Consider the following 23,537-nt stretch of genomic DNA (forward strand, 5'->3'; position numbering starts at 1 on the left):
TGAACATAAAACTCAGAAGATATGAACCTGTGTCACATTCATGAACATAAAACTCAGACAGGAGATATGAACCTGTGACACATTCATGAACATAAAACTCAGAAGATATGAACCTGTGTCACATTCATGAACATAAAACTCAGACAGGAGATATGAACCTGTGTCACATTCATGATCATAAAACTCAGACAGGAGATATGAACCTGTGTCACATTCATGAACGTAAAACTCAGACAGAAGAAATGAACCTGTGTCACATTCATGAACATAAACCTCAGACAGGAGATATGAACCTATGACACATTCATGAACATAAAAGTCAGACAGGAGATATGAACCTGTGTCACATTCATGAACATAAAACTCAGACAGAAGATATGAACCTGTGTCACATTCATGAACATAAAACTCAGACAGGAGATATGAACCTGTGTCACATTCATGAACATAAAACTCAGACAGGAGATATGAGGTGATACAATATTCCTTCCTTCCTGCACACCTAGCTGTGTAATGTCCATGACCATAATACTCCAGAGAGGGATATGAACCTGTATCACATTCCCAAACATTTATGAACAAACGATTAAGGCAGGAGATATAAACATATATTTGATGCAGGAAAGAATGATAATGATGTTTCATCATATTGCTTCTAAACATTTACCAAAATATAAATTTGAGATATTTTGCTGGTGAACAACTAGGAATAACCAACAGAGACACACAGAGCCAATACATATCGGACGTGATCAATGAATAAAAAAAGGATAAAACTGAAAATATAACCAAACCATCAATATACAAGGACAAAATCAAACCTGAAAAACAAATTAAAAAGTTTATAACTATAACTGCAGAGATATCGGAACAATTGATATTGTGTTACGATTTAAGTTTTCTTCCTTTTGCAATGCAGAGTTATCGGCTCTTGTGATCAGGTATTAATTGTTACATCAGACCTAGAAGACAAACTACACTGAATGGGCATTGGTTCTTTGGGGATTTCCCCACTTAAATTTATGTTACATCATTAGTTTGCACGAGAAAATAACGTTGTTTTCTAACAAATTGATGAGATTAATCTCACAAACAAATGATGTAACAATCAATACCTGCTTTAAAGGGCAAGTAACTCTGCATTACAAAAAGACATTTGCACATGTTTAATAGTCTGACTGCTCAGAATATCGACAATAACATTTAACAAAAAAGGAAATGTCACCAGTATGTACAGCCTTGTCAAGATGGTGACCAGGCACCTTGTTACAAGTCAATACAGCCACAGAGCGATCGCTGAAGCGAAAAATTAAAATCTGCATTATCAATTGGAGGAAAAAATTCAAAGTCCATCTCAAAATTTTTACTGAAAAAACAGTGTTTGAGATACACTTATTAAGGTTCAGCTATCTTCAAATGAATTGTCATAGACAGAGCTCCCCTTGAAAATTTTATGGAAGTTTTTTATGTACATAGTCTTCAACACAAAACGACTCAATTTAAATAACAGTTACCTTATTTACCCTTCAATAAGCCCCCTCACTTAGGGAAAGAGTTTAATAGTATATCTATCCTCAAATAAGCCCCTGTCCCCTAGTGTAAATGTTTAGTACCATATCTATCCTCAAATAAGCCCCTGTCCCCTAGTGTAAATGTTTAGTACCATATCTATCCTCAAATAAGCCCCTGTCCGCTAGTGTAAATGTTTAGTACCATATCTATCCTCAAATAAGCCCCTGTCCCCTAGTGTAAATGTTTAGTACCATATCTATCCTCAAATAAGCCCCTGTCCCCTAGTGAAAAGGTTCAGTGTTTAAGTTTTGGGAGGGCTTATTTGTGAGCCATGTTTAGCTTACTAAATTTCAAAATATAGGATTCTGCAAAAAATGAAGAATGGAGCTTACATGTGAACAGGGGCTTATTTGCAGATAAGTATGATACTCTATAAAGATGCAATTTTTGCTTTGTCATCCACTTCGAGACATGATTAGTTTACACAGATGTGCATCAAAGCAAAAATTGAAAGAGAAAAAAAAAAAAAAAAAAAATTAAACATATTTAAAGATCCTTCAAAAACTTTACTAAAGAACCAACATACAATTTTTAAAACAAAAATGTCATCAACAATTATTTGAATAAATACCAAAGTAACAAGGAAAACACTGAATTCTTATTAAATCAGAACAAAACTGAAAAACTGAGAGGAAGTCAAATAAAATTTATGACCTTGATATATAGGTCAAAGGTCAGAAAAGAGATCAAATTTATGACTTTGATATCTAGGTTAAAGGTCAGAAATATCTAGTCAAGGTTAAGATTTGGCTCAATTTTTTTTACTTCATATTTCTATAACAAATTCCGGATATGACAAACAATTTCCTCTGGTTTGTGTGGTATTGGTTATAGACAAGTTTTACTGTATATCTGTAGATAGTGAATGATTAACACGAAAAACTAACCATTAATTAAACACCAAGTTAACTCCAAAATCTTTTTGACTTCGATGAAGATTTTATGTAAAGAGACTGTAAGATGCTTCTTTAACACCATGTTGAATCCAAAACATTGAGATTTTATTTAAAAAGCCTGTAAAATGAATATTTTTATAACTCCAAAAAACTTCATGAATTTGTAGAACCCCCTGAGCCACCTACAGCTCTCAGAGTCAAAGATGTCACCAAAAACTCACTGACATTGAGCTGGGATGCTCCATACGACAAGGAGGGAATCACTGGCTATGTTGTGGAACGTCGCCACATCGACGATGATGAGTGGGAGCGTGTGACACGCCTCCCAGGTCAGGTGACTAGTCACCATATCCGTGGTCTTCCCGATGGAGAGTCTTTCTACTTCCGTGTGTCGGCTGAAAATTCCGCCGGAAGCAGCAAGCCGACTGAACTGAAAACACCAGTAGAACTGAAGGGCAGGAAAGGTTGGTTTGACTCATGGATAGTAGTCATTTGTCAGCATGCGTATGTCAGGCATGTTGTTTTACTTCAATGTTCAATGTTTTAGGTTTTAAGAAGCAATATGGATAGACAAAAATTTTATTTTAAAATTCTGCATGGTACATTCAAGTTATTGTTTTGTGTGAATGTAACAAATCTTTAATCAAAATCTATCAAAATATTATGAACGGGGAAAAATAATTTTTTAATTTTTTATTGTGTCAATAGGCACAATTGTGTTTTACTTTGACAAATGTTCAGAAATAATTTCATAACATTTAAGTGAACACTTGCTGATTTAGCAGATAATATAAAACAATATTGAGTTAATTAATTAATAAGGCTATCATTAAGTTTATCTCAACACTAATCGTAGCATGTTTTAGAATAAATGCTCCTATTTAATTAGTGTTAGAGTTGGTGAAGGTATATATATTATTATAGTATTGGTTCCTCTAGTTCTGATAACTGAATTGTTCTCTCCATATTTGGAAAGATATCATCAATGAAAATTGATCAATCACCTGCACCACCCACAAGTTTTCATTAATCTGAAATCAAGTCATGATGAACTGACATCTAGGTCAAAGGTTATATAAGAAAAAAAAGGAGGCCATGTAAGAGATGAAATTCATTACATTGATATCTGGATCAGAGGTCAGACAGGAAATCAAATTAATACCTTGAACTATTGGTCAAAGGTATGATATGAGATAAATTCAATGGCCTTGGTATCTAGGTCAAAGGTCAAATAAGAGATAATTCAATGGCCTTGGTATCTAGGTCAAAGGTCAGATAAGAGATATTTCAATGGCCTTGGTATCTAGGTCAAAGGTCAAATAAGAGATAATTCAATGGCCTTGGTATCTAGGTCAAAGGTCAGATAAGAGATATTTCAATGGCCTTGGTATCTAGGTCAAAGGTCAAATAAGAGAGAATAAATCAGTGAAAAGGTGTTGAGGCTGTAACATTTCAACTGTTAGAAAATTTAAAGTTTTGAAAAGACAGCTTCAGACAGGTGTATTAAGTCAATGTGATATTCACCTTAATATCAAAATCTTAAATTTCTAGATTATGGAACTTAAGAATCAAAGAAAACTGTACTGCATGTTTGTGTTAAGTTATTGTGTATGTGAAGGTCAAGTTTTATAGATATATTGTAAACAAGACTATCAGAAGTGCTTGTGAAGTCTGCTGCATCAATCCAGTTTCATTCCATCACTGCATAATATCAATGTGGTTTTACATTTCAAATAACTTATGTTCCAGACTTTTAATTTTTTCTTTTGTTTTTTGTTTTTTGTTTGTTTCAGATTATTTATTATTTGTGTGTAATTGTTCCTTTTGTCATTGCCTCTCAGTATGGTGATATTTCTGTTAAGATATTTTGTATATTGCATGTTTTCTGTCCATTTTAAAGTTCAAGTAAGTATATTGGGTAGGTACAACTGTCACCTGTTTGTAATAATTATGCATGAGTAAGTACATGAATGTGTTGTATTGTGTGTCATGTTTTTATATTTCAGGAGATTAAAAAATAATCTGTTGAATTCAATTTGTTTTTTGAAATGTATATTGGAAATTAGTGTATGTTAAAAGTAACAATTTTCTATCTTTTATGATCATCTCAGTTGATATTAATCACAAAAATAACATTTATGAGTCAGAAATTATTTTGATCAATCAAATACAAAGTGTAAATCAAATTTATTGATTTTGATAACCTGTATTTAAACATATCTATATTGATTTGATATAACATCTTTAATCATAAAGATTTAATTTCAAAAACTGAAGGGAAAACAAATCTTTTTGGATCTTTTATGAACTAAAATGACTGCATTTATAGGAATTTTTGCATTGTTTTACCAGAAAAACCCTCAGCTATCTTGAATGCCCCAGAAGTGATCGAAATTGGACCTAAATATGCCGAATTGTCATGGCAACCACCAGAATCAGACGGAGGCTCGCCTCTCACCGGCTATTTCCTGGAAAGAATTGATATCTCTGGATTCTCCTGGTTACCCGTCAACAAGCAACCAATCACTGACACTCACTATCGCGTGGAGAATCTCTACGAGGAATTACAGTACCAGTTCCGTGTGCGTGCGGCCAACAAAGAAGGTCTCGGGGAACCTTCTCCGGCTACAGACCCGTTCTACTGTCGCGAGTCTTTCAGTATGTACTAACATTGAATCATACTGTGTTTAACCGTGTATTTCATTCCGTTCTCTGTAATACAATATAAAGTGTCTAATCTGATACCTGAATATTACAACATCCTGCATAATCTAGTCTCCTTTCCTGTAAAACAAGAGCAGACTTTGACTTTCTTTATCTATAGGGGATGTGTATTGTTTTAATGATACTCAATAGGATTGTTTTGTTGTCTTTTTTATTATGTAAATGCCCAGTCAAAGATATGTATTACAATATGTTGTCTTGGATCTGACCGACATGTCCCTCAGGGTGTCGGAAAATACAGGTATCAGAAAATACAGGTGTTACATTGTAATTTGTTACACTATTAACATATCTGTATTAAGTGTAATTAAATAAATCTGTAAATAGACAAAATCTAGCTTCATTCTGAATAGATCAAATTATTATTTTCTGTCATATTTCCATAGATCATGTTGGCTGTACAACTGTTTTTTTTTTTAAATGTATAGATGTTAATATTGTAAAGAAACCTAATGTTAATATTGTAAAGAAACCTAATGTTAACTATTGTAAAGAAATGTAATGTTAAGTATTGTAAAGAAACCTAATGTTAACTATTGTTAAGAAACCTAATGTTAAATATTGTAAAGAAACCTAATGTTAACTATTGTAAAGAAACCTAATGTTAAGTATTGTAAAGAAACCTAATGTTAAATATTGTAAAGAAACCTAATGTAAAATATAGTAAAGAAATCTCATTTTTTGAAGCCATGATCACTCTCTTTATTTGCTGGAACTTTGTGAGTTATGCCATTTAGAGATAAATTCCCTTTCCTCCTATAGAACTCGAGGCCCCGAAGTTTTCCAAGGAGATAGAGGACACCAGTGCCCTGGAAGGTCACGAGGCTAAGTTTACCTGTGAGGTTACTGGTCTGCCACGCCCAGAGGTCACCTGGTACAAGAACTTCCGCGAGGTGTTTGGAGGACGTCACTACAAGATCACGAGCGATGGAAATGTCCACATGATGGTAGTGAAAGACTTGGAGGAAGGGGAGACATCATATATTGAGTGTCACGCCAAAAATAGATGTGGATCAGCGACAACTCGTGCCAAACTTGATGTTCTAGGTAAGATATTTACATGTTTGAAGTAATTCAGGTGGTTGATTTACAAAATAGTTAAATAGGCCTACCAAAGTCACTCACACACAAAACCTGACAACTTCATTATACAACAAGCCCTGACAGGCACTCACCTTTCACCTAGATGACACTCCGGTTTCCTTTGGTAATAAAACCCTGTGTACTCTTCCATCGAGGCCAACAAAAAGTGATTGGAATAAGTTTCATAATTGTTGTGAAATAAAGTTTATAATTTAAGCTCTCACTTTATCCAGATCTATGCATCTTTGCTTATTTTGTACCAAAGTTTGTCTGGATTTTGGAAACCATACACAGCAGTCGCTACTTTTGAATTAATTTTGTCTTTTTTGAGCATCAGTTAAGTTCAATATATTTTTAATTTATTTGATATCAAATAGCTTTCTACTTTGCTTTTACATACTGACCACTGTTTTAAATATTTCCATTCAGTCCCTGCCAAGATAATTGACCTACCTGACCGCTACCTGGATGGCCTGAGCATTTGTAAGGGCGATACCATCATGCTCCGTGTTCCGTTCCGTGGAAAACCCAACCCTGAAGTCACATGGTCAGTCGACAAGGAGACGATTGAAGCAGGACGTGGAACAGATATCACCACGACACCTCGTCATACGTCACTGATGATCTACGACTCGGACAGAAGTGACGGAGGTGTTTACACTGTCACTGTGAAAAACAAGCATGGCAGTGACACAGCCAATATACCAATCAAGATCATTGGTAAGTAAGAAATAGAATTAGAATTGAAAATTTCACTAGTGAAAAATATCACTTTTATTGAATGAATAATTTTTGATATTTCACTGGTTAAAATGTAATAAAAACTTCTCTTTGAATTTGAAATTTTCACCTTTCAGTATTATAAACAAAGAAAAGCTATATTCCTGCAAATATTTCTCAAAAGGTAAAATGCAAAAAATTTTGTTGATGCTTAATTATTAAGAGAGTTTTTTGTTTTTGATTGAGAATTCTACTCCAATATGATTTAATTGTATTTATAGATCGTCCACAGCCACCAACTGGTAAACCAACGATCATATCCTTCAACAAGTTCTCCGTAAAACTTGCCTGGAACGAACCAGAAGACGATGGTGGATCCCCAGTCACGGGATATATTATCGAGAAATGTGACCTTCAGACTGGCGTCTGGCGCCGTGCAATGACATCAAAACACCCACAATGCACTGTGGAATGTCTGGAGGAGCACAAGGAATATAAGTTCCGTATCCTCTCTGAAAACTTTATTGGTATCAGTCAGCCAGGTGAAGAATCAGATGCTGTGGTGACTCGTGACCAGGCTCCAGAGCTCGACTATGATGAGCTGTGTAAGCATCAATCTCTTTGTTATATTTTGTGAAGAAATGTCTTCATTTGTATACAGCTGTAACTGTATATCTTACTTTTAATGAAATTCCTTCCCTTTTTGTAGGACTGATAGCTCATTATAGTAATAGAAAATTAAACTGCTCTATAAGTTTATCGATTATTACGTTTCTCCACTTTCATTTTGAAAAGAGATGTTGATTCTTTCATAAGTGAAAAATAAGGAAAGTTCTGAGATAGATATCTTCATTTTTGATTGATATGTTCAGGGAGGTTGAAATTGGTAGGGAGTTTGACGATTTTGTGAAATTCTGTTCTGTTTGGTTTGCAGTTGACTCGAGCTTCAGAGGAACAAATGTTAATGTGGACAAAATGAAAGGCGACGTCCTCGGCAAATACATTATCTGTGAGGAGCTGGGAAGGTAGGTATCTGGGGTCAGAGGTCAAATACATCATCTGTGAGGAGCTGGGAAGGTAGGTATCTGGGGTCAGAGGTCAAATACATCATCTGTGAGGAGCTGGGAAGGTAGGTATCTGGGGTCAGAGGTCAAATTCATCATCTGTGAGGAGCTGGGACGGTAGGTATCTCTGGGGTCAGAGGTCAGATTTTGGTGATTTGGCTTTTTCTTCTCAATCAATGTTTCATTTCACCCTTATGGGAAGATTTGAAATAATCAATTCATAAAAAAATAACTTTTTTTTGGTCTTTTCTAGCAATCTGAAGTTAAAAGAAAAATGACCTTTTAGAATTTGCAATAGACTCAATTAAATCCAGAATTTCTTTTATATAATGTTCTTATATTACTTATTGTACTTTCTTGACAGAGGTGCATTTGGTGTTGTTCACCGCGCCATAGAGAGGGCCACTGACAAGAACTGGGCGGCCAAGTTTATCCGGTGCCGTCCTCAAGAAAAGGAGCTTGTGAGACACGAGATCGAGATAATGAATCAACTACACCACCCAAAACTGATGCAACTTCACGAGGCCTTCGATCAGACTGGTGAAATGGTCATGATCCTAGAACTGTAAGTCTACTGTCCCACTGACAGCTGGTCAGTTTATTTGTTTTGACCAAAACATTCTACATTCTTTCTACTTGGATGATGTATCATGGAAAATATGACCATCATTTTGGGAAAAAAGGAATTTAAATTGCTTCATTATCAACTGAAGTAATTTATTCATTACCAACAGTTCATTCTGAAAGTTGAAGAGCCATTTTGACCGTGAACTTTTAAGAGATTAATTTACAACTAAACAGGCCATTGAAATATAGATCTGTCTGCTTCAGTTGTTAATTAGGTTTTTGTACAACAATCTCACCTCCTTGTGTTTTGCTAGGTTGTCGGGCGGGGAACTGTTCGATCGTCTTGTCGCCCAGGACTACGAGTTTACAGAAGAGGACTGTATCGTGTATATGAGACAGATCTGCCAGGGTGTGAGACATATGCACCAACAGAACATCATCCATCTCGACCTCAAGGTCAGTTACTTGTCTGTGGAATTCATGTCAACAAAGACAGTTATACATTTTTCAGCCCTTATGTACATATATTAAAGCCGTTGCTATTTGAAGAAAACTTATCACAGAATAAAACACCAATTAAATTGTCATTAACATGTTAAATGAGCTTTTTCAGAACAAATATTGGATGTTAACTATTGGTTTCAGCCTGAAAATGTGATGTGCGTTACCAAGGATACTCGAGACATCAAACTTATTGACTTTGGACTTGCTCAGAAATTGGAAGAGGGCAAATCTGTCAAAGTTCTTTTTGGCACAGCAGAGTTCTGTGCCCCTGAAATCATCAGCTTTGAGCCAGTGTCTTTCTGCAGTGACATGTGGTCAATCGGAGTTGTCTCCTATGTCCTGTAAGTACCCTTGTGACAAGTTATCTGATTGGTCCAGTATTTGAAAGTGATTGTGTTATAGATCATCTGATTGGTTGAATATGAAAACTTTATTGGCTCTTGATCTGAAAGTTATCTTGTAACAAAGCATTTGATTGGTTAAACAGAATCAGGTGCGAAAGGGGGTCATGTTTGCTTTTAATGATGATGTTACAAAATGAAATGAAACTGTTAAGTAGAAAAATTATAATATTTTCCAATGTTGACAGTCTGAGTGGGTATTCCCCCTTCGCCGGAGACACCGACCAGGAGACATTTACAAATATAAACCAATCTGATTACGACTTCGCTGACGACATCTGGGATAACATCTCTGATGATGCTCGCGACTTCATCAACAAACTGCTTGTCAGAGATCGCAGGTAGGAGCAGACAACCATCTCACAATATTTCAGATGACTTCAGATACCGTAATATAAATGAATGAAACCAAATTGTGTATACAATATTTATCTGCGAAAAAGCCCCTGCCCAAAACTAAGCCCCTTTCTTCATTTTTTTCAGAATCACACATAATAAAACAAATCTAAAAGAGTTTCACAAATAAATTTTAAACAAGGGGAATGGGCTTATCTGAGGATAAATACAGTATTTTGATCTTCAGTATTACCTTCATAGAATCTTTAAAGTTTAGAGGGGAAAGAATTAAAAATGTTCACTGGTATTATCCTGAAAATGTCAATGATAAATCCATTTTCAAATTTTGTTTGATTTTCAATTCCTCTTTCTTCATTTATTTTAGCAAAAGAATGACAATCGATGAGGCTCTGGCCCACCCCTGGCTGAATGTAAGTTTGCTGCAATGTGGAAAGACTAAGTTTACTTACTTAACATGTATAAACATTGTATATCATTTGTAAACAAATTAATAGGGGCAGGTTTACCATTGGCATGCAGACAAATCAAACTGTTAACGAAAATCTCATTTTTTCATCATCATTCATGCATGAAATTGCATAGAATAATTTTGCTTGTTTTTCTTCTGTTTAATCTGAATATTCCCTTCCAAGAAAAAAATCCTATTATCTTTCCTTCCAATATTTCCCAAGTTTACCCAGATTTACCTTAAATGTATTGTAACCAATGAATGTTTTTTTGGTTTCCACAAGTTTGGGAAACTTTCAGTAGCAGAGTTGATTTTTTTTTAAACGTTTGTATGACTCTTCAATACAAGCCTGCCCACATACATTAAGATATATTTTTTTCCTTTTAGTATAAAGCATTTCTTTTGTTCCAACAATTTTTTTTTGTATATTCATTATACATTGGATGTCTATTTTGTTTTAATTTTCGATGCTGTACTCAATGAAATGCTCTCACAATTATATACTTGCAATTAATATGGTAATCAATAACTTTAAGAATCATTTTTCTGTCATCGTTAACAGAATTATGTTATGATTCTTTAATTAATTCCTAATTTGTTTGCTTAAAATAAAATTGTCTTTATTACTGACAATGCACTCTGATAGCAACAGTTATTAATGGACAAAACATTAATTTTAAAATCTAAATCGTTATTACAAACTCATTATCGAATGATTTTTCAAATTTGCACCTGTCTTGACCGTTAGTCCGTGTTTTGTGGTAGTAGTTTCCTAGGCGACGACTTCCTGTAGTTGAATGTCAATATATGGTGTATCTCTGTCTGTGCTTCTGATATGAGCCATACTATATTCTGTTATGTTGTCATGGCGATTGTTAATGCTTTGGTTTCCTGCGGCTTTTGCTTTTTAGCCGAGAACGGAGGACTCAACATCGCCTAGGCCATTAGTGAAAGCTGTAAGTATGTGCTGTGTTTGTGTGTATTTAATGTACTCCTTTGGAAAAAGATGGAACATTGAGGGGGTGACTTGACCTTTGACCCTTAACTTTGACCTTCAATTTTTGAAATGGGGGGCATATAGTGCCCATCTCGTCCAATCATATTGCATTGCATCTCGATGCAACGTTACTAGCTAATCTCAGGAACTGCTGATGCGATCCTCACCAAACTGTGTTTGGGGGTGTCAAGTGGCAGGGGGGTATTCATATCTTAAAGACATTTTCTTTTCATTTTCTGCAATATATTACTGTAACATGAATTTTGAACATTTAAGTTTCTGAAGTTATAATTGACTAAAATTAAATTTTGATAATAATCATCAGGGCCAAGTTGTTCAAAAGGTGATTAGGCTAATCACATTTTAACAACATCTTTGAAATCCTAATATAAAAATTTCTGGTAGAACATACTTGACAAATCTTTATGAAATTCTGTAATCCTTTGTTCTTTTCAAACTGGCATAATTTCAAGACGATATACTCACAGGTTTTTCAATAAATGAGAAATGAAATTTTCACTTATCAAGTGATTAAGCTAATCACCTTTTGAACAACTGGGCCCTGATGTCTTCATCCTAATTTATTGATATTATCTTAAATCCTCTCTTTGTTTGTGTTTTTTTCCACCAAATAGCTATCTAAACCTTTTACGTATCTACCCCTAGACATTTAACCTTGACCTTTGAACTAATTTGACTCTGCCCTTTGTCTCATCTTTGTTCAATTTGCACTTCATCAGAAATCAGTACATTCATTGTAAATGTGTCATTGATTCATTGAAAAATATATATTGTACTCACCTTTTCTTCCTCTTCTTGATCTCTTTGCGCTTTTGCGTTATACCAAAGTTGACCTTGTATTTGTAGGATGTTTATAAGGTTGTTAATAATTGATCTGGCTTCTGTTTATAAAAAAAAAATTCTTAATAAAGTTTGTATCATTTAATTATCTTGTGAGTATATGGTGATGAAGTGAAAACTATATTAAAAATTACTTTACAAAAATTACTTGATAGAAAACATATGCAAACATTTATACCTTCCTTCATTTAACCTGGTTTGTAATAATTCTTGTAAAACAAACTAAGTTTCCTATTAAACATATTAGCAATTAAGTGATGAATTATTGAATTTATAGATAATGCCACTGGTTTATTTGTTGTATACAAGTATAGAGTTATGTCCCTTATACCTTTGAGTTATGTATATCTGATGTATAGTAGGTAAATCTGCATATACGATAGAGTTATGTCCCTTGTAAGGTTTATTTATGTCCTATTTTACTACTGGTAATGTGTGAGCTACATCCCTCTTACAATGGAGTTATGTCCCTTGCTAAGGAAATAGCACATTAGAGTTACATCCCTCTTACAATGGAGTTATGTCCCTTGCTAAGGAAATAGCACATTAGAGTTACATCCCTTGTATGATGGAGTTATGTCCCTTGTAAATTTATAGCTCTTGCACTGAAAGTAAAGTCTCATACATATCAGAAATGTGTCCCTTTTACAATTGCTTGATGTTCCCAGTATTACAAAGTTATATTACTTAATCCTATGAGTCTTGTCCCTTGCACAGCTATTTGTATACTAATATTCTGTACCCATTGTTTTGTATTTACAGGGAGCCACAGAGAAGAAACTGACTGGCACCAAGCTATCTACTCAACACCACAAGGAATACCAGCAGAGGAAGCGCCATCGTGAAGATGAACTCGACATCCTTCCCATTGGTCGGATATCCCGTGACAGTGCCATCTTCAGACGGGAAGGGGAACAAGGTGTCATCGCTAAAAACATCATCATGGGTATGTTTATTCATTTTTGATGCAGATTTGTTTTCATTGGCGAAATAAGGAGCAAGATTATTTTTTTTTTAGGAAATGTAAGGATCATGATTTTAAAGAGCACACACTCACAGATGTAACAGTTTTCTATCTCTGGTGGATATTTTTGAGATAATCATCTGGTTATTTATTTGTTAACAGAGTTACCTCCCCATGCCCCTGTATTCTGTGAGCCTCTCTCTGATGTATCTGGCTTCGAAGGATCCCGGATAGAAATGACCTGCAAGATCAGTGCCAAGCCAGCACCAAGGATCAAATGGTGAGTCTGTCACTTCAGATTGCTTTCATTTGGTTTTATGTACTACATCTTGAAATTCATTTTTCAATTCTCAGGAGGAAGCCTGATCATAGTTTCATTTTAATAATTATGTAAGTCAACAAAACACATTGACCTTGAATAGTTTGCAATTTTTCACTCAACAAGTTGTGAACATGACATAACACAGTTAACGGGAATTCATATTAGTTGTATTTCACGCAATGCTTAAGTGATAAATATTTTCAAAGCAAAATAGTGATGAGAAAGCAAATTTGCAGGCCATTTGGGCCTCTTCTTTCAGGATATAGATATATGTGCTACAATACATGAAAGTTGTAATTTTTTGAGTATTCATCCCCTCACAAATCTAAAACAGTCTTATCATACAAATTGGATATTTCAGGATCTGTTTATTCTCTGTAACTTATTAATGAGGTAGGCCAGTACATTTATATACTGTCTAACTAACCAAACAACCTACCTTCCCTAGATTATTGTAATTAACCGTTCTGTTATATTATCAGGGCAAGTCTATTTCCTTTTAAAAGGGTCCAGAGAGAGGATATATATGAATCTGCTATACAAAAGTCAAGGTCATTTGGTGTCTGTCAATTAGTATCCCCATATGTTGACTACTTTTCAAATTTAAAACATCAAATTGGAGATTTCATGAAGTGAAGAAATTCATTTTTTTTTTGCTAAATCTGTTTGAGTAAATAATTTAATTTTTTCTTATTTTAATGTCTAAAAAAAAGAAGAACTTTTTAACCAAATGAAATAAATAATCTGTGTTATATACCCTTGCTTTGCCAATAATTAATTATAGATCTGTTTAAGGAAGTATTTCTGGCTAAAGGAATTTCATGAGAACAAATATTGATTTTTAATTGTTAATTAAATTAGATATTTTCATTAATTTTGATGAGTTAGAATTGAAACATGGTATAGGTGATTATGTAATCTGTCTTTAATGAGTTCCTGATCTTCCTCATCTCTCTACCTCCCCCTTCTGTCTCACCTCCATCATCCTCTATCTCCCTCCTCTTTCTCCCCTTCCTTGTCTGTCTGGAACTAATGCACTGGATAAACTAATTGTGAATTAACCTCCACACACCTTACATGGATTCTGGTTTCTTTTTGATTAGACGCAAATTTAAATATGTATTTAATTTAAAATATCCCCAAGGTACCCCTTCTGTCTGAGATATACCTGGTAGTGTTTATAATTGGCATCAAAGTGCATGTATAAACAATTGAAGTGGGATTGGTTGCAGATTCTCTATGGGGCCCAAGAAGGGGGAAGTGGCAGTGTTTGATCTTATTATGCGGCAATAATACCACATGTACAAATCACTTAAACCACTACTCTGAGCCATAAGAATTCCCCTTGAGGTTCCCCTTACAGAGGGTTGAAGGCAATTCACAATCTACTTTTAGTAAAATTCCTCCCTTTTTGTACCCCATTTTAGACACATGTTATTTGTTAAGAACACTTTCTTGCCTTAATTTTCTTTTGTAGTTTTTATTCGCCTGCAATTTCCTGATGTATAGAACTCCCCATTCACTTTTCCTACATCCACAATTTTAAAAAGTCATTCTTTTATGGAGAGGAAGAAAAAAAGAAATTTAAGATCTATAGAGTTTGTGATGATATCATATACAGGAGCATCAGTATTGGAAATGATTATGTAATGTGATCGACTGCAGATATGACAAGCAGAATATATTTTCAGAACTTTCAAAGATTATCGAGATTGAGAACCATTAGAGTTGGCATAAGATGTATCAAAGATAACGAGGTTATATGGAAATTAAGCCTGGTATTTGGCAAAGAGGCTTGGTTTTGTTTGCTGAAGTATTTGGCTGTGTCTATCCCAGATTTCACTAGCAAGGATTTTGTGTATCTTGAAAATTAATAGAAAAACATACACACTGTTTGAACTTGGATCATTTTCCAGGCATAAATGCTTCCTCGTTTCCTAGTTGGAATTGTTGTAGAGAAAAAAAGTTATAAAAACTCTGGCCATTTCATGCTCTGCAAGTGTTTTAAGCAATCTGAGGTTGAAGTGTACTTGTATTTCCTAAGTAGTTTCTGATGGAGGACGACCCTAGTTTCCTTCCGTCGGATTGGATGTTGAATTTTCAGGTGGTGCTGAGGAATTTTACCGTAATTTTTACCTCATATATGTAGGGTCCCAAGTATGTTAGCTTGTGATCACGAACAAGAGTTTTTGGTTACTCAGAGTGGATATTACAACATAACAGCTTGCTCCAATCATACCCAGGAGTATGTGTAAAATACATTGATTTCCAGTTCCAGGGTGTATATATTTATTTTGCGTTTTCTGAATGGAATAGTGGTCTGGGTTTGTATGCTATACTTACCTATGTATATATGGATTTAGTGTTTCTTGGGATACATCACACATTCCAGAATATATATTCAGTGTAAAAACAAATTGAGCATTCCAGTGTTGGAGCACTTGTGTGAAAGTGAATAATTGAACAGTACTGGTGATGCCATATAATGATATGGAATACTTCCAAGTTTGCCGTTTTCTTTGTGCTTGGAGAGCTTCTGTATTGTAAATCTTTATATAATAAACCTGCATTAGAATATAAATAAAAACTATCCATTGTCATGGAAACTAGATTAAAATCTCTTCAACAAAATTTAACTACACGTAGTAGAGGTGTTGAGATTACGCTGTATACACTTCCATAGGAACAGGTTCCATCCTCAGCCTATTCAAACATCTTTGTGATAAGGATTTAAGTTCTCATTTGTTACTATGGCAACTGGTAGCCATGTTGAATCCTGGATGGATGAAGTGGATGGATTGACTGCCAATAACCATTGGAATGGACAAGAACATTTTATTCAACATAATTTTCAAAATTCTGGAAATGTTATAAATGATATGACCTTTGAACTTTCACACCTTGATAGGTTCAAGGACGGAGAGGAACTACAAGATGGAAAGAAATATCACATGACATACAGTGACTACTACGCATCCCTCTTCATCAGTGACCTTGACCCTGAAGATGCAGGAAAGTACAGATGTAAGGCATTCAACAACCTTGGTGAGGACTCGACCACTGGCAAATTGACCGTAGAAGAAATCCTCCATCGCAGGAAGAGGAAGGAGGAGCTTGAGTCGCTCAGGGTCAAGTAAGTGTTTAGCTGCATGTATTAGTGGCTCAGGGTCAAGTAAGTGTTTAGCTGAATTGGGTTTTTTTGCAGCTATACTGTAATGATTTAGTCTCTTGACCTGAGTTGAAAAGTTCTTGAATCAGAAAAGATCAGTGATTATTGCCAATTTTAAATAAATGTTGAGTTTAACAATGGAAAGTAAGTGCTTGACTCTACCAATGTTAAATAAGTGCTTGGATCTGTCAACTTTGGAGAATTTAAAGTCTTACTGTCAATGTTAAATAAGTGTCATTGTCAGATAAATACTGGAGCATATTACGATTGTACAGAAACGTATATCATTATTATGAGTCACTGAAGTATAAATAGATGTGTTCATTTCATTTGAAATCTCTTGTAATATACTCCAATTTGTTTGAAATTAAGAAACATTCTATTTTCAGTTAGTCATATTATAAAATTAGTGTTCTGGTTTCTCTCAGGTATCCAAAGCATGATTATGACTTGAGTTTACTCGACTCCAACATCCCACCATCATTCACCCTTCCACTCATCGACCAGGTGAAGCATGTCGGAGAGAATTGTGAATTCACTGTCACAGGTCAGTAAATACGGATAACCGAGGTCAATTATATCTAAGCAATATTTGTTTGTTGTTTTCTTATGCTTGTTTTTGATTTGAGAAAATTAAATGCTTTCAGTTATTTAGCTGAAAACAGTAAGGAACAGAATAACAATTTTGCTCTGGCGCCTTCTACAAACTATAAACTGTTTCCATGGTGACCTGTCCATTGGCATAATTTGGCTGTCATATTGTTTTCGTAGTGACCTGCCGACCCGAGCCAGAAGTCACTTGGTTCCATAATAATGAGGAGGTTCATGAATCAGAAGCGTTTGAGTTCGTCCACAGTAAAGGCGTATATCGCCTCATTATCCATGGCGTTGAGACACTTGATGCTGGTCAGTGGCGCTGTGAGGCTGTCAACAAGTATGGACACAGTTGGTGCTCATGTGACCTCAAGGTCATAGGTAGGTGTTCTTTTGATTAAGTTTTGTTTAATTTATAATTTATCTTTTTGTCCTCGGATCATCAAGCTATATTTTGGTTTAAAAAACTTTTTTTTTCTGTATTTTTTTTAATACATTGGGTACCATAGTCTTCTTAAAAATAAGAAGCAATAATTTTATCAAAAAATGAGACCTTGCCAAAATTTCAGACTTCCATTCCCTTGGATCGAATATGTTAATCTCACCACTTTTCTTTTTAATACTGATTTAATTGCATTTTAGACAAAATGCCAGAAGGTGGTGAACCACCAGTCTTCATCAGGAAGCTACAAGACACTACCATTGTAGAGGGCAGCTCTGTACAACTAGAGTGTAAGGTTAAAGGTCAACCTCATCCAGAAATAGAATGGTAAGTGTAAAAGTCGCTTATGAAGAGCCGTACACCTTTACTGAGAAGTTAAAGATCAAGCATTAGAATCAATACATTAATTTTGATAGCCATTTCATTATGATGTACTGATTAAAGACACAAATGTCATTCTGATTGACCAATCAAAATGAGGCATTAAAAGTGTCCTTAGTATGGAAATAAACAATGTCTTAGTTATCTCCCTTTAAGACACAAAAATTCATTTTTCATGGTTTTATACATTCTTAGGTACAAAGATCGTAAACTGTTAAGATCAGGACGCCATTATGCCATCAGTAAAGAAGGCAGCACTTGTATTCTGACCATTCACGAAGCCTTCCCAGAAGACACTGGAAAATACATGTGCCGTGCAGTAAATACTGTCAGCTCAACCACTACCGAAGCCCAGCTCCGAGTTCAAAGTACGTCTAGAGCTTGAAATATTAAACAGCTTGATGTTTTAAATGTTAATCATATATTACATCTGATTTTTGTTCGAAAACTTAGAAAACTAATGAATCAAGTCTCATGACGTTTTAAAAAGGGCTTTAATACAACCAAATAAAACAAAAAAAAATCATCAATTTGTAAAATAATGATATTTTATCGGGCAATAAGACTAGACTCCTACCATTAACTATGGCCACTTTCTGACTTTGAGTCATGGGCTTATTGCAATAGAAAACCAATTAGAACATGATTTGAAACAAATATAAATCAGACTTATTCCCCTGTTATAGAAGCAGAGGGCGAAGAGTCAGAATTCCTCTTTGAACATTACGTACCAGACGAAGCTCGACTTGTCGAAAGGACTGTCCACTTCAAGATTGAGACTGAGCCAAACTTTACTGCGACCCTGAAGGACAAATCAGCTACAGTGGGCACACACGTGAAAATGTTGTGCTCTATCACCGGCATTCCTGCCCCTCGGGTCATAATGTACCACAACGATGTTGACGTTACCGGGGACGACCACTACATGATTACGGTAACCATGTTTGATTCCTAGAGTAAATTTTATTTCAAACCAATAACATTTTTCGGTCTTGTTTTTGTATTTTTCATGATTAATAAACCATGAAATATGATAATAAAGATAAGATTTTTTTTACTTACTAAGTGGTAAAATCTAAGTAAAACAGAGTTTGATTTAAACAGCCATACAAAGTATTTATTTACATAAGATTGATTCCGTGTTCCAGAACAATCACGGGCTGGTCTCCCTGGAGTTTTACTCAGTCAAACTCAGCGACGCAGGACGATACACATGTAAGGCCATCAACAGTGAGGGAGAGGTCTCATGTCAGGCTCGGCTCCAGGTCCTGGGTAAGTGAGAGTGATCTCCCTTTCTCTGCAAAAATGGTGTTACCCATGTTCATCAAATCCCATCCTGTCATATTCTGTTCCAATGTAACTAGCTAATCTCAGAAACTGCTGATGCGATCCTCACCAAACTGTGTTTTGGGATGTCAAGTGGCAGCGGGGCATTTATGTCTTATAGACATTTTCTAGTTTAAATCCATTTTTTTCTACTTTTTCTACTGATTTTCCTGGACATGTATGAGTATCATAGATCCTCTGACCTACACTTTTTTATTATTGTATATTTTGATCAAGTCAGCATTGTATCATTATCAAATATATGTAATATATTAATGTTTGTGATGTGATCAATCTATTTTCTAGATGTTGAGGAGGAAGCTCCAAAGAGTCCGGATTATGTCCGGCCGAGTTTCACGACCCCCATCCATGACTTGACGGTGACGGCCGGAGACGAGGCCACTTTCTCATGCATGGCTATTGGAAAACCAATGCCGGGCTTCAAATGGTAGGTTTGATAATCTTTTCCTCCTAGATCCAACACTCAGTAAATCTTAAAAATGTCTTTTACACTCAATGGTAATTAATTTTGAATATCTTATTTGATTCACTTGATGGAAAATTTCCTAATCTGCACCTCTGTGTCCAGATATTTAATTATAAATCTTAAAATCTGTATTCTATAATGCAGATAATTACTGTAATGCAAAATTCAGAATGTACATCACCTTATCCAAACACTAAATGGTAAATCTCACAATCTGAAAGGCCAAAGTCTGAAGAAATCTGGAATCTCATATATGTAGAAAAAACCTCATTGTGATGAGATATGTCTATGTCTATGGCAGTGTATAGATATTTTTTCATTATAATCTCCTATTATTCATCTGTAAAAATATGTTTTCTATCTTGCAGGCAAAAAGACATGGTGGACATATCAGACTCCCACCGTATCTTTATGGGTGCGGACAGTGATGGGGCGGCAGAGTTGGTCATCAGATCGGCACGGGTCAGCGACTCCGGACTATACAGTTGTGTAGCCCAGAGCACCGCTGGACGTACCAAATGCTCTGCCTACCTCAGAGTCCTAGGTAAGGGGAGGTTACTCTTATAGATATTATTGATTAACTAATTGCGGGTGTAGGATACAATTCCTGATGATTAAAATTCAAGGATTAAAAAATTATTATTTTTGTCCTTGTTCCACTTGAGGTATGCTCTTAATTTTGAAAAGTGTGACACAACTTTGGAAATGTGGTTCAATATGAGAATTGTTATTCCGCTTTGCAGAAATATAACAGTACATAACACAAAAATTTTAATAGGTTATCAAATTTTCTTTTTAGTTTGAATGTTATATGATGATATTCGTATTCTAGCCAAGTCTAAGTCGAGGTCACCACCTGACTCGCCTGAAACTGCCACTGCTAAGAAGTTGGAACAGCGCTACGAGCGTGCCCGCATGGAAATACCTGGAGGACGTGCCCCTAGATTTGTAGAACCACTTCCCAAGGTGGTGGAGCTTGATGAAGGGGATAAGCTTCGTCTGGAGTGTGAAGTGGAAGGATACCCTAAACCTAAAGGTGACTACTCCCTCTAGTGGTCAAAATAAAATCTAGGTAACGAGCTAGTGACAGCTCTCTCTAGGGGTCAAATAACGTCTAGTTAACAAGCTAGTGACAGCTCCCTCTAGTGGTCAAAATAAAATCTAGTTAACAAGCTAGTGACAGCTCCCTCTAGTGGTCAAAATAACATCTAGTTAACAAACTGGTCACAACTCCCTCTAGTGGTCAAAATAAAATCTAGTTAACAAGCTAGTGACAGCTCCCTCTAGTGGTCAAAATTACATCTAGTTAACAAACTGGTCACAAATTCCTCTAGTGGTCAAAATAAAATCTAGTTAACAAGCTGGTACCAACTCCCTCTAGTGGTCAAAATAACATCTAGTTAACAAGCTGGTCACAACTCCCTCTAGTGGTCAAAATTCCATTTAGCTAATAAGCTGGTCACAACTCCCTCTAGTGGTCAAAATACCATCTATGTACAAACTGGTGACAACTCCCTCTAATGGTCAAAACACCATTTAGCTAACAAGCTTCTAACAATTGATCTGGTCTTCAAAAACACTGTTAGATGTTTTTACTGGCTGTTTAGTCTTTAGTTTAAGTTTTGTTGGATTATGGAAAAAATCACCCTTAATTATATCTTAGCTGTATTTTTCCTACAAAGTTTAGTAGGTACATTCTATGCCCTAATTTTGAAAGCTTAATTAGATTAAAAAGAAGATTGTTTCTTTTCATAAAACTTTATACAATGAAATATTTGATTGATTGATGTTTAATTTGACAGACTTAACACCTTGAGAAAGTATAACTAACTTTGTCCTTAACCTTCCAGTGACTTGGTACAAAGCCACCAGAAATCTTACTTATGACTACAGACACCGAGTCAAGGTCGAACAGACCATGCACATACTCGAAGTCAGTGACGTCACTGTCATAGACTCCGGAGAGTTCATCGCCAAGGCAGCTAATGACCTTGGTGAAGCTGAAACAAGATGTATTGTCCGTGTCAACAGACGGCGAACAGAAAAAGAAAGGTATGTATCTTTTCATTTCTCTGAATGTTTTCAGTTTTTATTTTACGTGTGTATATTGGACCGATTCAGGCTGGTTTTCTGTCACTCTTATTCTATCAAAAGAAGGAATGGTAAAAATGTAAACTTAAAAACTTACTTTTGTACTATGCGAACAATTACATTATATTCTACTAAGATCTCTAAGTAAGAATTTCCATGGCTACAAGTATAAATGTCACAATCCCCCCCACCAAGTAATACCAACAATGTAACATTTCATAGTGTAAATTTGAAATCAAAGTGGACATATAGGTTGAAATTATTTAGCACTGATTTGTAAGTGATAATCTTAATGATTCTACCCCCAGTCTCCCACCCCCACCCACCAGCCCCTACCCCCTAACATGACTCTAACCCCACAACACTCACCCCCTACCCCCTAACATGACTCTAACCCCACAACACTCACCCCTTACCCCCTAACGTGACTCTACCCCCACAACACTCACCCCCTACCCCCTAACATGACTCTACCCCCACAACACTCACCCCCTACCCCCTAACATGACTCTACCCCCAGTCTCCCACCCCCACCCACCATCCCCTACCCCCTATCATGACTCTAACCCCACCCACCACCCCCTACCCCCTAACATGACTCTACCCCCAGTCTCCCACCCCCACCCACCAGCCCCTACCCCCTATCATGACTCTAACCCCACCCACCACCCCCTACCCCCTAACATGACTCTACCCCTAGTCTCCCTCCCCTGCACCACTCACCCCATTCTAAATGTACATTATTGTAGGGCATTGTAATTACTGATATACTTATTTTCTGTTTCAAGGGAGGTAACTACAGAAGCAGCCCAGCGAGCCGCAGGTCAGTAAAACACACAGAGACAAGCTTTTTGATGTTATGTGACAGAGTGTTTCCAAAGTGTTTTGATTGAATTTCTGTCTTTTGTGTGGAGTGATCTCCCTTGTCTTGACAATCTTTGTTGTCATTTTGAAAGTTTTGTGCAAACCAAAGCTTTAAAATGCTCTATTCATCCTGTTCATTCCATTGATATTTGGAAAACAATTTTGCATAGATCACTAAATTATAAAATTAACAATATGTATACATTGTTTGAATTGAAGTGTGTCAAAAAATTGAACATTTAACTTTGCATTTGACATCGAACCAATCCATCAAACCAATTCATTGATAAAACTTACATATTAATTAATAATATTTTGTATTTTCCCAAATAATCCATTTTAATGATTGCAGAAATATATCTTAATTCTCAATAACCTATAATCTCTGAAATAATGTATACCTATATTGAACTAAATGTTAATGATTGATTGCCTATAATGTTTGAGAAGTTCAAAGTCCTTGTGTTTCCCCTTACAGATGAGATACAACAAGGCTATGGTATATATATATATTAATATTTAAATCAAAGTCACACAAATCTTTAACCTGTAGATATTTATATGTAATAGACTCGTTATAACACAGCAGATATTAATTAAACCAATTAACTTCCTAGTATTAATTAATACACCTAGATTAGACAATACAGCTTACCAGTTTCCATGGTAACTATATATATATTTCTAACTTTATTATAAAAAA

The 23,537-nt window shown here is 35.5% G+C and overlaps 1 protein-coding gene across 1 annotated transcript in view; it reads left to right on the forward strand.

Moving 5' to 3' along the window:
- LOC117317872 (titin-like) overlaps positions 1–19,346 on the forward strand; it is a 136,338-nt gene extending 116,992 nt beyond the window's left edge. Inside the window, 21 exon segments of the mRNA XM_033872833.1 lie at positions 2,636–2,932; positions 4,821–5,126; positions 5,955–6,239; positions 6,705–6,995; positions 7,277–7,600; positions 7,930–8,020; positions 8,424–8,624; positions 8,941–9,082; positions 9,272–9,471; positions 9,720–9,872; positions 10,253–10,298; positions 11,248–11,292; positions 12,957–13,140; positions 13,321–13,438; positions 16,389–16,613; positions 17,078–17,196; positions 17,421–17,624; positions 17,886–18,012; positions 18,262–18,434; positions 18,753–19,000; positions 19,215–19,346. Coding sequence (XP_033728724.1) covers positions 2,636–2,932; positions 4,821–5,126; positions 5,955–6,239; positions 6,705–6,995; positions 7,277–7,600; positions 7,930–8,020; positions 8,424–8,624; positions 8,941–9,082; positions 9,272–9,471; positions 9,720–9,872; positions 10,253–10,298; positions 11,248–11,292; positions 12,957–13,140; positions 13,321–13,438; positions 16,389–16,613; positions 17,078–17,196; positions 17,421–17,624; positions 17,886–18,012; positions 18,262–18,434; positions 18,753–19,000; positions 19,215–19,346 — 3,911 coding nt within the window.
- The last annotated feature ends 4,191 nt before the right edge of the window (positions 19,347–23,537 follow it).

This window comes from Pecten maximus, chromosome 19 (assembly GCF_902652985.1).
Source record: "Pecten maximus chromosome 19, xPecMax1.1, whole genome shotgun sequence".
NCBI lineage: Eukaryota > Metazoa > Mollusca > Bivalvia > Pectinida > Pectinidae > Pecten > Pecten maximus.